At 44.9% G+C, this 14,311-nt stretch overlaps 1 protein-coding gene and 1 long non-coding RNA gene across 2 annotated transcripts; one reads left to right on the forward strand and one right to left on the reverse strand.

The window, feature by feature from the left end:
* Positions 1–6,388: 6,388 nt before the first annotated feature.
* LOC124881015 (extensin-like) lies at positions 6,389–7,246 on the reverse strand. The gene is made up of 2 exons (XM_047386499.1): positions 6,952–7,246; positions 6,389–6,717 (listed from the first exon to the last, which is right to left on the reverse strand). The coding sequence occupies exons 1-2, from the start codon at positions 7,244–7,246 to the stop codon at positions 6,389–6,391; spliced, it is 624 nt and encodes a 207-aa protein (XP_047242455.1).
* A 2,153-nt stretch (positions 7,247–9,399) lies between these two features.
* On the forward strand, positions 9,400–14,064 carry LOC124880642. The gene is made up of 4 exons (XR_007041399.1): positions 9,400–9,483; positions 10,074–10,662; positions 10,747–10,941; positions 13,224–14,064. It is a non-coding gene; the product is annotated as an uncharacterized LOC124880642 (long non-coding RNA).
* Positions 14,065–14,311: the final 247 nt, after the last annotated feature.

Below are 14,311 nucleotides of genomic sequence, written 5' to 3' on the forward strand. Positions count from 1 at the left end.
GTTCTCCCACGATCAATGACAATGATCTAATAGCCTCAGGTAGTGGTAGAAAAAACAAAATAAATCAAAATTCACTTTCCAGTTAATACATGACACCATGGATAGCATTGTCCTGTGAGGCCTTGTGTCCAACAGCTAACGTTTGGCCCAACTGGGTCATTAGCAGAACATTGAAAAACAGCAGCAAATATACAAAAGGAAACTGAAACAGTAGAGAATCAAGGATGGCCTAGTTAAAGTCCAAGCTCTTCAGAGAGCTGTGCAGAGATACGTGTCTGGAAACGTCAATGACCTGAAGAGTGGAACAGAACTTCCTCCAGAACTATGTGAGACACTGAGAAGGTCTGACAGAAAACCACTGCTGCTAAAGATGCTTCTACAAGCCAACAAAGGATGGGGTGTACTTAGTTTATCGCATACAGCTTGTCCATCTGCTTATCTGAGAGCGGGTCACGAGGAGGAACAGGTCCAGGAGGAGAACCCAGACGTCCTAATCTCCAGCTGCTGAGTGGCGCCTCAACTTTGTTCATAAATGATGACAGATCTGGTCAGAAATACGTCTGTATTTCTGTGCAAAAGTTCACGTTCAGAAATTATTTTCAAAATGGATCTGGTTTAGAAATGTACACAACCTGATCCAGTTATGCAGAATTTAGTCGTATTAAAGTATTTAAATTATTTACAGGCTCCACATCTAAGTGTTATACTGTCTGTGTTTCCAATCCAAGATGGCGCCGCAGATGTTCGCCTCGGCGTGTTGGTGCGCATTGTTTTGTTTTGTTTTTTGCTTTAAAACGGTCTTCTGTGATGGTACCCGGAGCTCTCTCACCAGAGAAGAACTCATGAACATCAGGGCTACTACACCAGAGGAGTTATTTCCAACTTTTCTGCCTACTGCTCTTGAATATTTGGACATTCTGGTCAAAGGTGCGCTCACCTTTGTTCACGCGGTGAAACGCCGGAAGAGAGGGAAACGGGCTGGGGTGCTGGTACGTCTTCGCCAGCGTGGACTACGAACACCGTTACCTGGAATATTTCTCTCTAACGTGCGCTCACTTCCCAACAAAATGGAGGAACTACAACTGCTGTTGGGGAAAAACAGGGACTTTTATTCATCGGCAGTTTTGTGCTTCACGGAGACGTGGCTGTGTGGATTAATACCGGACTCTGCGCTGCAGCTGGCAGGATTCCAGCTCTACAGAGCGGACAGAGACACGGAACTCTCCGGCAAAGCGAAAGGTGGAGGAATCTGTTTTTACCTCAACAGTGGTTGGTGCAACGACGTGACAGTGATTCAGCAGCACTGTTCTCCAGACCTGGAATCCTTCATCATAAACTGTAAGCCTTTCTATTCCCCCCGTGAGTTCGCTTCGTTCATCCTGGTCGGTGTTTACATCCCGCCGCAAGCTAACGCGCAGGTCGCACAGCGCATGCTCGCCGACCAGATAATAAGTGTGGAGCGGACCAACCCGGACTCCTTAGTAATCGTCGTTGGCGACTTTAACAAAGGTAATCTGACCCACGAACTCCCCAAATATAGACAGTTTATAAAATGTCCGACCAGAGAGGACAACATTCTGGATCACTGTTACACCACCATCAGAGACGCTTATCACGCCGTCCCACGTGCTGCACTGGGCCAATCCGACCACATCATGGTCCACCTGATTCCTGCATACAGGCAGAAACTAAAGCTCTGCAAACCTGTTGTGAGGACGACAAGGAAGTGGAGCAGTGAGGCTGTGGAGAATCTCCAGGCGTGTTTAGGCTGTACAGACTGGGATGTGTTCAGGACTACTACCAACAGTCTGGACGAGTACACAGAGGCTGTGACTTCCTACATCAGCTTCTGTGAGGACAGCTGTGTACCATCATGCACCAGGGTGAGTTACGACAACGACAAACCCTGGTTCACAGTTAAACTCAGAAGGTTAAGACTGGATAAGGAAGAGGCCTTCAGGAGTGGGGACAAAGACATATACAGAGAGGCAAAGTACAAGTTTGGCAAGGCAGTGAAAGAGGCCAAACAACTGTACTCTGAGAAGCTCCAAAACCAGTTCTCAGCCAACGACTCTGCGTCTGTCTGGAAAGGGCTCAAGCAAATCACCAACTACAAGCCGAAAGCCCCCCACTCCATCAACGACCGACGCCTCGCCAACGACCTGAACGAGTTCTACTGCTGCTTTGAAAGACAAAGGGACAGTCCTGCAACCATCTCCCACGACGCCCCCCAACAGCTGCAGCCACAATCCACCACCCCCATCTCTCCAACCTCAAGAGGGGACTTGGCACCTCCAACCCCCACCCTGAAGTTCCCCCCCACCAGCCCCCTACCCACGCCGAGGACGGCTCTTTCCATCCAGGAGAGGGACGTCAACAAACTCTTCAGGAGACAGAACCCCCGGAAAGCTGCTGGTCCGGATTCTGTCTCACCAGCCAGCCTGAAGCACTGCGCTGATCAGCTGTCTCCAGTCTTCACAGACATTTTTAACACCTCACTGGAGACATGTCATGTGCCAGCCTGCTTCAAGTCCTCCACCATCGTCCCTGTTCCCAAGAAGCCAAGGACCACAGGGCTTAATGACTTCAGACCCGTCGCCCTGACCTCTGTGGTGATGAAGTCCTTTGAGCGCCTTGTGCTCTCACACCTAAAAGACATCACCGACCCCCTCCTGGACCCCCTGCAGTTTGCCTACAGAGCCAACAGGTCTGTAGATGATGCAGTCAACCTAGCCCTTCACTTCATCCTCCGGCACCTGGACTCCACAGGAACCTACGCCAGGATCCTGTTTGTGGATTTCAGCTCTGCCTTCAACACCATCGTCCCAGTTCTGCTCCAGGAGAAGCTCTCCCAGCTGAGTGTGCCCGACTCCACCTGCAGGTGGATAACTGACTTCCTGTCTGACAGGAAGCAGCACGTGAGGCTGGGGAAGCACGTCTCTGACTCCCTGACCATCAGCACCGGTTCCCCCCAAGGCTGTGTTCTCTCTCCTCTGCTCTTCTCCCTGTACACCAACAGCTGCACCTCCAGTCACCAGTCTGTCAAGCTTCTGAAGTTTGTGGACGACACCACCCTGATCGGACTCATCTCTGATGGTGACGAGTCCGCGTACAGATGGGAGGTGGACCATCTGTTGGACTGGTGCAGCCAGAACAACCTTGAGCTCAACGCTCTAAAGACAGTGGAGATGGTTGTGAACTTCAGGCAGAACCCAGCACCACCTGCCCCCATCACCCTCTGTGACTCCACAATTGACACTGTGGAATCTTTCCGCTTCCTGGGAACCATCATCTCCCAGGATCTCAAGTGGGAGCCAAACATCAGCTCCCTCATCAAGAAAGCCCAGCAGAGGATGTTCTTCCTGCGGCAGCTGAAGAAATTCAACCTGCCAAAGACTATGATGGTGCACTTCTACACAGCCATCATTGAGTCCATCCTCACCTCCTCCATCACCATCTGGTACGCCGCTGCTACAGCCAAGGATAAGGGCAGGCTGCAGCGTGTCATTCGGTCTGCTGAGAAGGTGATTGGCTGCAGTCTACTGTCGCTCCAGGAACTGTACACCTCCAGGACCCTGAAGCGGGCCGGGAAGATTCTGACTGATACCTCCCACCCCGGTCACAGACTCTTTGAGACTCTCCCCTCTGGCAGGAGGCTGCGGTCCATCCGGACCAAAACTTCACGCCACAAGAACAGTTTTTTCCCATCTGCCACCAGCCTGGTTAACAAAGCCCGGAAACCACCCTGACACTCTCCCTTTCCCCCACACCCCCCCTTTTTTGCTGACAGGACACCTGTAACCTGTAACTCTATGTGTTACATTAACGCTCAGCTTGGACTCCTGCTTACTTGCACTGCTTTACTTGCACAATGATCACCTGCACTGTTGTATTGCTCTTGCATCTTATACTGCTCTATATTTACTCTCACTCACTTAAAACTGTGCACATATATTTATATTATATTGTAGATATGTTTATACTGTTTAATTTGTATTGTATTGCACCGACTACGCCAAAACAAATTCCTTGTATGTCCAAAAACGTACTTGGCAATAAAGCTTTTCTGATTCTGATTCTGATTCTGATTCTGATGTGTGTTTATTCATGTCAGTCCTGATTAACACCACAGATCTAATGTTTGATCAGGTTTCCACTGATGTATGTTTCAGTAGATGTCAGTGAGTGCTGGTCTCTGCAGGACTGTGGTTTAGCATCATGTGATCGTTCAGTTAACTGCCTCTAACTGCTCTGTGGTTTCCTGCTTCAGGGTTTCAGCTAAATATGAACCAATATTCACACCTTCCACAGCAGCACTGGAACACAATATAGAAACACCATCAGTGGAAAATGGTTTTATTGTTTAGTATTTAGTGTTTATGTGAACATTGTAGAAGTTTAATGCTACCTTTAGTCTGGATTTTGCTCGTTTTCTACAAACCTGACACACATTTTAATATGAAATATGTTTTATTATCTTCCTTTTAAAGTTTCAGAGTTCACATGTTTATAATTGTGGATCTTAACTTAATATTCAGACTTCAATGGTCCAAACCTTTTTTATGTCGATTTAGGATCATTTATTTTTTAGTAAATTAACCTGAAATCTTTCTAATTTGTCTGCATCGTTGTTCTCAGCAGCAGATTTCAAATAAAACATTTTTTATGTTTGATGTATTTATTTGATCTTTGCTGCATTAACATAATGTATGTACATGTATGTATATAATGTATACATATGTATGTATATAATGTACTAAAGCAATCTGTTTCTTTTATATAACTGTCTTCTAACTAGAAGAATAAGGGTAAATGTTAATATTTCTGTCCAAAAACAAATTAAAATACAGCCAGCTTTGCCTGTTATGCTATTTGTACATTAGAAGACATTTTGAGGTCTGAGTGTCTCACATTAAAAGAAAAGGCACCATAAATTAGATCTAACATTTATCATTTAGTAAAGGTTCTTAGTTTATGGTTAATTTCCAACATAATTCTGCCTGTGCAGACTTGGTGCTGTAACTCCATCACTGTCTAATTCTAACTACTGCAAGGCAGTCAGACTTCTGCTGGCCCAGTTAAAATGGACTGAATACCTGGAACATATATTTGAAGGAATTCAGTTCATCCTATTTAACAGATTCATTATACAATATGGGATGGACAAGAAAACATTTTTAAAATATCTACAAATTAAATCTATAGTAAAAAATAAATTTAGGCTAAAAAATGTTGGGTTATAAATGCCATCAAGTGTACTAGAGTTCCTAAAACTCAACCCCCCCAAATGAATGTCTAAGATATACAGGACACTGTCTAATATAGACGAATCAATTTCCCTTCCTATTATGAAATGGGAGGGGGACTTATCAATTAACTTTGACCAAACATTCTGGTCTCAGATATGTTCCAGAACTTTTAAAATTCTTCATAGAGTATACTATACAGGTCAGCAGATGCTCAGGATGGGTTTTGCACCATCTAATACTTGCTTACACTGCACAAGCAATATACCTGGCAATTACATCCACGTACTATGGTTATATACACCCGTTCAGAGGTTCTGGCGCCTGATATGTGAAGACTTATCAAAGTGTCTGAGATGTAATATTTCACCTTCCCCCTTTAGTTTGCTTGTTGGGCAACTTAGATGATGTCACCATAGAGACAAATTCAGTTCACATGGTTTTCACTGCCTTATGTATCGCTAACAAAACTATCCTCATGATTTGGAAAAATTAAAACCTTCTTAATATTAACCAGTAAAGAAACCTTCTGTTGGATTATATAAGTCTCTGCCTCGACATCAGATCAATCTCTCTGGGCTCTTTAATAGGCTCCAGCACCTAGTGGGGATGGGGCACCTTTGGCTTCGTCCTGTGGGGCACTGTGGCGGATGCGGGGGGGTGTCAGGGTTTGGGGCATTTGGGGGGTAAGTGGGGGGTCCGGCGCCACGGGCTGTGGCCCCAACCGGGGTGGGGCTTAGGTGGCTCTTGAGGGGCGGCATTAGGTGGCTGCATGCAATGCTTTTGGGGAGCCTATGCTGGCGGACATAGGTTGCTGGCATGGTGGCCGGGCTGCTCCTGGGTGGGTCTGGGATGGGCTTGGGGGCTCTGGGTTCCTGGGGCGTGTCGCCTCTGGGCTGGGGTCCTGGCTGTGCCGGGGGGGCTTGGGTCCGGGCGGGTATGTCACCAGGGTTTTGGGCTGGTGCATGCTCTGGCACCTGGCACTGGGCCGGGGGGCCTTTGGTTTATCGGCAGGCATGGAGGCCTCCTAAACTGGCTGGTAGGTACTATCTCATTGCAGGTTCTTTCTCCTTCAAGGAGTGTACTCTGCTGGCAGGGTGGAGGATCTGTGGGTGGGGGTGGGGCAGAGTCAACCTGGGTGTCTAATGTCTTAAGTGTTCTGGCACTTTCAAATGTTGGTGTAGGTTTTCTTCTGGGGTGGAAGTGGGTGGTTGGCCGTGAGTGGGGATGGGCATCGTTTTCACCTGGGTCATTCTGGTTGGGATTCTGGTTCCTAGTCTGGGTTCCGCCTTCTGACGCCAGTCCTGGTTCTGTCTGGGGAAGGGGGTCGGAGGGGTCTGCATGGTTTGGGCAGACTGGCCGGGTTGATCTCGGGGTGGACTGGTCTCGGCTTGTTGGTGGGTTTTGATTTTGGCTGTGTGGGCTTTCTGCCTTTTGTTGGCTTCGTTGTGGGTTTTCTTGCGGGCTACTCCTGGCAGGGGTATGGGTGTAATGCATGTTCTTAGACCTGGATGCTATGGATCTTCTTGTGACATGGGTGCAGTTTCGCAGGGGGCTATGTTTTTGGAAGGCTGGTGGGGATGCATTTGCATGGTGTGGACTTTGTGCATGGCTTTTGCTTTGGGTGCTCATTGCTGCATTCTGTCCTCCACTCTATGGCATGCTGTGGTGTTGGGGTGGTGGTCCTAGGCATGATGGCTCTGGCCTCCGGGTGTGGGTGCTGCAGGGCGGGCATCGCTGGGCTCGGCGGTTGCATCGGGCTTCTCGGCCTTATACTGAGGTGGAGTTTCCTTGTCTGCCGGCTGGTTCCTGGTGGGTGGTCTGTGCTTGGGGTTTTTGGTCTTCACTGTGCCCCTACCGATGTATGGAAGGATGTGTGGTGTTGCTGTGGCGTTGGCTCGGGGGGAACCGCGGCTTGGGTTGGTTCTGTTGTTTTTGCTTGGCTTGGCATGGATGTTGGTGGTTCTGAAGGGGGGGCAGGGGGCCGGGCTCTTTGCCATGCATGCTATGGCCTTCTGCTTGCTGGGCTGGCGTCTTTCCCTTTGGCACAGTGGTGGGCGGGGTGTTGCATCGCGGGGTCTGCTTGACTGCCTGGCTGGCCCTGGGGCTCTTGCTATGTTTGTCTATGGGGGTGTATGTGCCTATGCTGGCCCAGAGCTTGCAGTTGGGTGGGCCTGCCATTTTGGGTCTGGTGTTTCTTGTTGGGGGCGTCAGTGTTGGTGTGAGACGTGTTTTGTTGCCCTGCTTGCCTGGTTGTGGCTGCGGTCCGATGCCAGACATCGGGGAACGGGCACTCTGTTGGCTCTGCCCCATGGGTTCGGGGGTGGTTGGGCATGTTGATCATGTGCCCTATTCGTGTGGCGTATTGTGGTTGCACTGGGCTGGCTGGTCTGCTTTTTTTTCTATAGTGGGGCCACATTCTTGGTCGTTTCTGCGAACGCTTCCGGCTGGCTCCTTTTTGTTGGGGTTTGATGGTTCCTTCTGATGGGGGACTGGCTGTAGTGCCTGGGGATCAGGGTTTGAGGGTTGTGGTGGTGGTGGGGGCGTTTGTCCCGGTTTTTGGTTGGTTCTTGGGGCCTGCGCTCACCTCTAAGGGTTGAGTTACATCTAGACATTGAGGGTTCTGGGTGGGGGAGGGGTCGTGGCAGACCCTCTTCTCCACCTGTTTTTTCTTTTTACACTACAACAACACACATCAACACCACATTTGAGTGGGCAGAGGTAGGCTTGGGGTCTTTTCACACACCCATTTGTCACCTGGGTTTGGAGGCTGGGAGAGGGATCGAGCCTTCTGGTTGGGATCTGGACTGGGGTTGGGGTCCGGGTCTTTACCTGCTGGTGTACTTGTGCTTCTCAGTATCCGGGGCTGGGTGCTTTGGTGTGTGCCTGCTCACTCCTGGTGGCTGCTTGCCGGGACCTGGACCCCTGGGCTCTGTCAGGCCTCTGCTTGGGGAATGATATGTTCCGGGGTCTTGGGTCTCTGGGTCCATGGCTGGATCTGCTCAGGTGTAGACGGCTGTCGGCGGGGCCTGTGGGCTCATCGCTGCAGCTCCCTGGGGCTTCTGCACTGTGGCCGCTGTGTGGTTTCCCTGGGACTCTCCCCTGCTTTTCTCTGGGGGGTTGCGGTAGTCCCAGCGGTGGTACTCCTGGGGTTCCTGTGCTCTGGGGGGCCTTTGGATGTCTGTGGCTTGTATCTCCTCCGTATCTGTCCCGGGTCCAGGGGGGCAGGTCTGTGGCTCCTCACACTCACTATTGCATATTTTTATGGAGAAACCTTGTATACACAAGCGCGCTCACACTCAGACCCACAGGTGTTTAGATTCAGGTGTTAACAGATACACAAATGTTCTATACTGAGCCCCAGTTACCACTAAATACATGTTCCATTGGTAAGTACCATGCACTTTTAGGTAAAAAAAAGCTGGTAATATTAACATTTCTGCAGGTGTAGAGGCAAGCAGGATGTTATCTTGTATTCTCTTCATCCTTCTTTATTTCCTCCATTCTTTTCTCTTTCTCTCCCCTTTTCCTTTTTGCCCCCCTTTCTCTCTTTTGTACTTCTTTTTTTTTTCTTTTCATTTCTGTCGCCATGTCCGTAACAACTGAAATAATGCCATAGTAGTTTCAAAAGTTTCTTTGTATAAATATCAAGCAGAGCTTTTAAGCGTTAACTGTAATGCTCCACTTATGAAAGTTAATCTGTTGGGCTTTTTGTTGGCACTCAGAAAAAAATTCTGAGCTACTCTGCCGGACAGGACACGGTTAAAACAAATGGACTTAAAAGAACTAAAAAGAACATTAGTGATGCAGGAGAAAAGCTTTCAGGAAGACTGAGTACCTTTAATGGTGAATTCATCTGTTGGAAGCCATTATAGTAAAGAAACAAAGTCAGCACCTTAAAAACTGACTGCTGCCTTTATTTCTTTTTGGTGAAATCGGTCAGTTTTTACAGATAGAAGAGACGAGTTCTGGTTTCCACTGCTCAGTTTCAGATGTTTGTCCATCACATATTTTAGCTATTAGCTGCAGAGGTGTCGAGAACAAAAAAAACTGTTTATCATAAACCTTAATAACTAAGTTTCTTATTATTGCTAATATAATATTCTTACTGTGGTGGTATCTAGTGATATATGCCTCCTCTTATTTGCAGGTAGTGATCCAGCTGCAGTCTACTCAGCTGTGAGGACAGAAGATGTCAGTTAAAGTCAGATGTTGATCAGAGGAAACAGGAACAGAGGTAAAACTTTTCTAAATCTATAAATGAACAGAACCTGATTCTCTGCTGAAGCTCAGCTTGCTGTGAAAACCAGCTGAGGCTTCAATGCTCAAACTAGTAATGATCTAATAAAACACCAGTGCACATTACTGGGTCCATATTTAGAAAACTCTGGATATGCATGTTGAAACAGAAGTGATTGGCTGTATGGGTTTTAAATCAAATAAAGAGTTTAAAGGCCAGCTTCCTGGAAGAACAGGAACATCTGAGATGAGCAACACATGAGGAGTAAACTTAAGTAAACTAGACCAGGTTTAAATCCTGGACTAGTTTAAAGCAGAATCAACTAGAGGTTAAAGAAATTAATGATCCTATTCAGTTATGAGGCCAAAGCATCGAAGCAGGAAGGTAAACCAGCAACCTGGGTTTTTCTGGTTCAGATAGATCTGTAGAACTGAGGAGACAACCAGAACCGGGCCATATGTTCTGTTGGTCTGTGCAGAAAAGTACCTCATTGTGTTTTAATACAGCCTTTATATGAAGTACAAACTGAATTCTGCTGAACTAAAATTATTTTATTATTTGTTTAAATTGTCTGTCTGTGTTTTCAGAGTTTTCACCTGAGCTGGATGTTGTTTACTCCTCACTGAAGTAAAAGCGCTGATGTTTAGCTTTGGACCCTCAGCTGGTTCACTCAGACCTTCAGACCAGTACAGACCAGTACAGATATGTAACTTTCTATGTTATTAAAAATCGTTGGTCAAACTTTTAGTGCAGTGGTGGATGGGTTCCTCTGTGGACCCGGCAAACCCGGTTCCATTTTTGTTTTTTGGTTCTGTTGTATCAGGAAACCTGGAGATACTTTTCAATGACAGAAATAAAAAATAAACATTCAAACATGAATAAATACCAGGAATAAGATTCAAATGTGCCAAGAACTGAAATGTCTGTAAATAATAAAATACATTTCTCAGTAATTCTTTAAGATGACTTTTATTCACATCATACAACTCAATGTAGCAAGATCATGGGGTGGTGTGAGGTTTCAAAACACGCAGCTATAAGGATTCCAGACTGTCTGTTGGGTCGCACCACTAATAATCTTCCTGTGGATCCTGAGGGACTCCCAGCTGTCAGCAATCCAGCCGATTACAACCTAGCTACTTAAGGCTGCAGCACTGGAACGTCAACTGCTGAATGGTATCTCTGTTTCTAGCCACTTAGTTTACCTTTGAAGAAAGGAGCATGCTAACATTTTGTTCTTCCTGTGCATCTTCCTTGCAGTTTTTGGAGTGGAACCTTGGATGCCATATCCTGTGGATCGTTCAAGAGTCTCAGGTTGCTTCTTGCCATACAAGAACCCCAGCTGATCTGACTTGGTCATCTTTAAGTTTTGCTGGTCTGACTGGTCCCTCTTCAACAAAACCTCAGAACTTGGAATTCCTAGTCTTCTCCAGACATCAACAAGGCTCCATTGTAGTAAGAGAAATTAACTTCATCATCCTCCCATCCACCTTTGAATTCACCAGTTATCTTCCTCCACAGCGTCTCCTGAGATTCCCTCCTGTGACTAGTCCGTAAAGTTACATAACTTGCTTTCTGCGTCCTTGTGGATTTACCCGACCGCTGTGCTCTAAACTCTTGATTACTTAGTTAAGAAACATAAAACATTTTCATTTTTAAGACAATGACAGCAGCTTGGATTGAGAAACCAAAGGGGTGTGGTTTATAAGTCTTGTTTTAGGAGGAAAGTTAATGTTTCAACAGGTTTGAAACTCAAAGTCAAACATTTCAATTGACAAAGTCTTTGCTAAACTAGAACAATCCAACTAAACTCTGAAAAAACTGACTTTTTGGTATAGTAAAATATATTAAATTAGTTTTTACATTGTAATATTGTGTTTCAGAGAAGTTTTAAGCCTAGCCTTAAAAGTAGACAGGGTGTCTGCCTCACGGACTAAAACTGGGAGCTGGTTCCACAGGAGAGGAGCCTGATAACTAAAGGATCTGCCTCCCATTCTACTTCTAGAGACTCTAGGAACCACCAGTAAACCTGCAGTCTGAGAACAAAGTGCTCTGTTAGGAACATATGGAACAATCAGATCTCTGATGTATGATGGAGCTAGATCATTAAGGGCTTTATATGTGAGGAGGAGAATTTTAAATTCTATTCTGGATTTAACAGGGAGCCAATGAAGGGAAGCTAAAATAGGAGAAATATGATCTCTCTTTTTAATTTTCATCAGAACTCTTGCTGCAGCATTTTGAATCAGCTGAAGGCTTTTAACTGCATTTTGTGGACATCCTGCAGCGGGTCTTTGGCTCATTTAATATATTAAACAAAGAAATATTCCTCTATTTATTGCTTTATTTTGTTCTGTGCCCTCATGATAAAATACTGGCCTCACCCTGGCCTCCATTGTGTCTCTGTTGTGGCTGCTTTTAGCAGACACTGCTCCATAGCGCCACCTGAAGGTACCGGGCTGGTATTGAAACCTAGGACCTTTTTACTGCAGGACATCAGTGCTAACCACTGCTCCACTGCACAGCCTTTAAACAGGAACATCCTGGATAAATAAAGGTTAAAGCAAATGAAATAAACACAATGAAATACCTTCTGAAGATCTTCCACTCAATGTGAATGAAGCTCTACAGGCTCCACCTACTGGTGACATCAGAGAGACCAATCAGCTGGTGTACAACACAGCACCAGTAATCCTTGAGGTACTTGTGTGACCCACCTGTAGTAAGGCCTAAATTATTGCTGAATATTTACTTTGTTTAAAGATTTAACCCAGGAAGTTATTGATTAGTACAGGAACATAAAACTAAAGTATTCTAAGAATGACGGCAGAAACAAGATGTTTCCCAAACATTTATTAACAGAAATTTAATACAATAAAGTATGGAAACAATGACAAACATCAAATATTAAAGCTGGATGCCTAAAAATCTGCAGAAATCAAATATACTGAGTTTCCAGGAGGTCAGTAGTAGCTGGCAGCAGCCTGGGACAAGTCATCATGCTAAAACCACAGATACCAATGAAGACATTAAAAAACAGACGCCTGCAATGAGAAAGGAAAGACATCTTCATACAGAAAGTATTACTACATACATAACACAGAGGAGCCTATGGAGAGAACCTGAAAATCAACCCTGAGAGCCACACAGATCTAAAGTCCTGTGGCGTCCTCACATGAAATGAACATCAATAGTGACCTTTCACCCCAGAATGGCAGCCTGCAGCTGATCTATACAGGCAACTCTGTAGCCACAGTCAGATCAATAGAAACACAGCCTTCAAATAGATAAGAGCAAGTGACTGGTACCTTCAGCAGGTACTGATGTTCCTTCTGATATCACGGCTCTGAAGCTTGCTTCAAACTTGGCACGTATATACAGGATAAGTAAGTACACCCTGCCCCTTTTGTAAATATTTTAATATATCTTTTCATGGGACAACACTGAAGATGTGTCACTTTGATGCAATGTAAAGTAGTCAGTGTACAGCTTGTATAACCGTAAATCTGCTGGAGAAGGCAAAGGTCTGCATGGCCTTAGATGGTAGAAGAAGGATTTTAAAATCCATGATGTTGGACTGGGAGCCGATGAAGCTGCAGCAGACTGGAGGGATGTAATTAATGGATCAGACTCTGAAGATGATACTACAGACGGTACAGATACTGATGTAGTGTTTGTGTTGATGTTTAAATAGTTTTTGTTGGAGGATAATTTTATTTAAACTGCTTGTTTTTCAGAAATCTCACCAGAACCAGATGTTGTCTATTCTTCACTGAAGTAGTCCAGATGATGTCCACCAACCTGCTCTCAGCTCGTTCTCCAGATCCAAACATCAGCTTCCATCTAAAGATTTGTATTATGCACATATTTATGACTCATACCTTTATAGAACATATTTATATTTCCAGTCTTCTTCAGAACTTCTAATCAACAACATCGACCATTTTCAAGTAGTTAAATGTTCCATGAATGTATTTCATGGTACAAAGACACTTTCTTTATTGCTGTCAGTAAATTCATTGTTTATTTCTCCAATCTGGAATAAATATTTCATACAGCAGCAGATTAGTTTCTTACAGAGTTTTTCTTTTGATTTTAATATGTGGTTCTGTAGACTTGAACAAAAAGAGACAGAAAATGACTTCCTGTTTTGAACTGATCCAAACCTTTCCTCCGAAAAACTGAAAGAAACTGCAGAATAAAACGTTCAAACACCACTGAGTGACAGAAAGTATTAAACCAGAGCTGTTTCATTTCTGTTTTTATTCATTAATGTTGTCTAAATCATGCTGGAAAATAGAGATGTTATTCATGGTATATTGTAGAATTTCTTCCTCTCATAATTTGGTTAGAAATAAAAGTTACACTGACATAAAAACTATTTGCTGTATAGAATCAGAAAACAGGAACTTTAGTTACAGAAAGCAGTTTGTTCTCAGAAAGATACACTGTGGAAACGTTTTGATCTAAAATGTTAAAGATATTTTATTACTTTTATTCATTCCTATGACGATTATTGACTTTACTTTGTTTTTCTTTTTAGTTTGTATTTTTTCCACTAAACCTCCTGAGCTTTGATATACCGTCTATTTTTATTTCTTCTACCTTTTGGGGTTTGGGGTGGAACAATAAATATAATAACCAAACATTGTCTTTGAACATGGATCACGTTCTGAAATAAATGATATCGACTGCGGCAGTGTGGGTCGGTACCAAGTCCAACTGGAAAATGAAACCAGCATCTCCATAAAGCCTGTTAGCAGAAGGAAGAACTGCAAACTTTATTGTTCATCAAATTCTGCTCCGGTTTAAATATTGATGAAGG

This window comes from Girardinichthys multiradiatus, chromosome 14 (genome assembly GCF_021462225.1).
Source record: "Girardinichthys multiradiatus isolate DD_20200921_A chromosome 14, DD_fGirMul_XY1, whole genome shotgun sequence".
Lineage (NCBI taxonomy): Eukaryota > Metazoa > Chordata > Actinopteri > Cyprinodontiformes > Goodeidae > Girardinichthys > Girardinichthys multiradiatus.

Excerpts from the sequence above, each read along its gene's own strand:
- LOC124881015 (XM_047386499.1), bottom strand. The coding sequence starts at position 7,246 with ATGGCAAAGAGCCCGGCCCCCTGCCCCCCCTTCAGAACCACCAACATC. Across the intron at positions 6,718-6,951 it reads TGCAGCACCCACACCCGGAG|GAGTAGCCCGCAAGAAAACC; the intron begins GCCAGAGCCATC and ends TACCCCTGCCAG.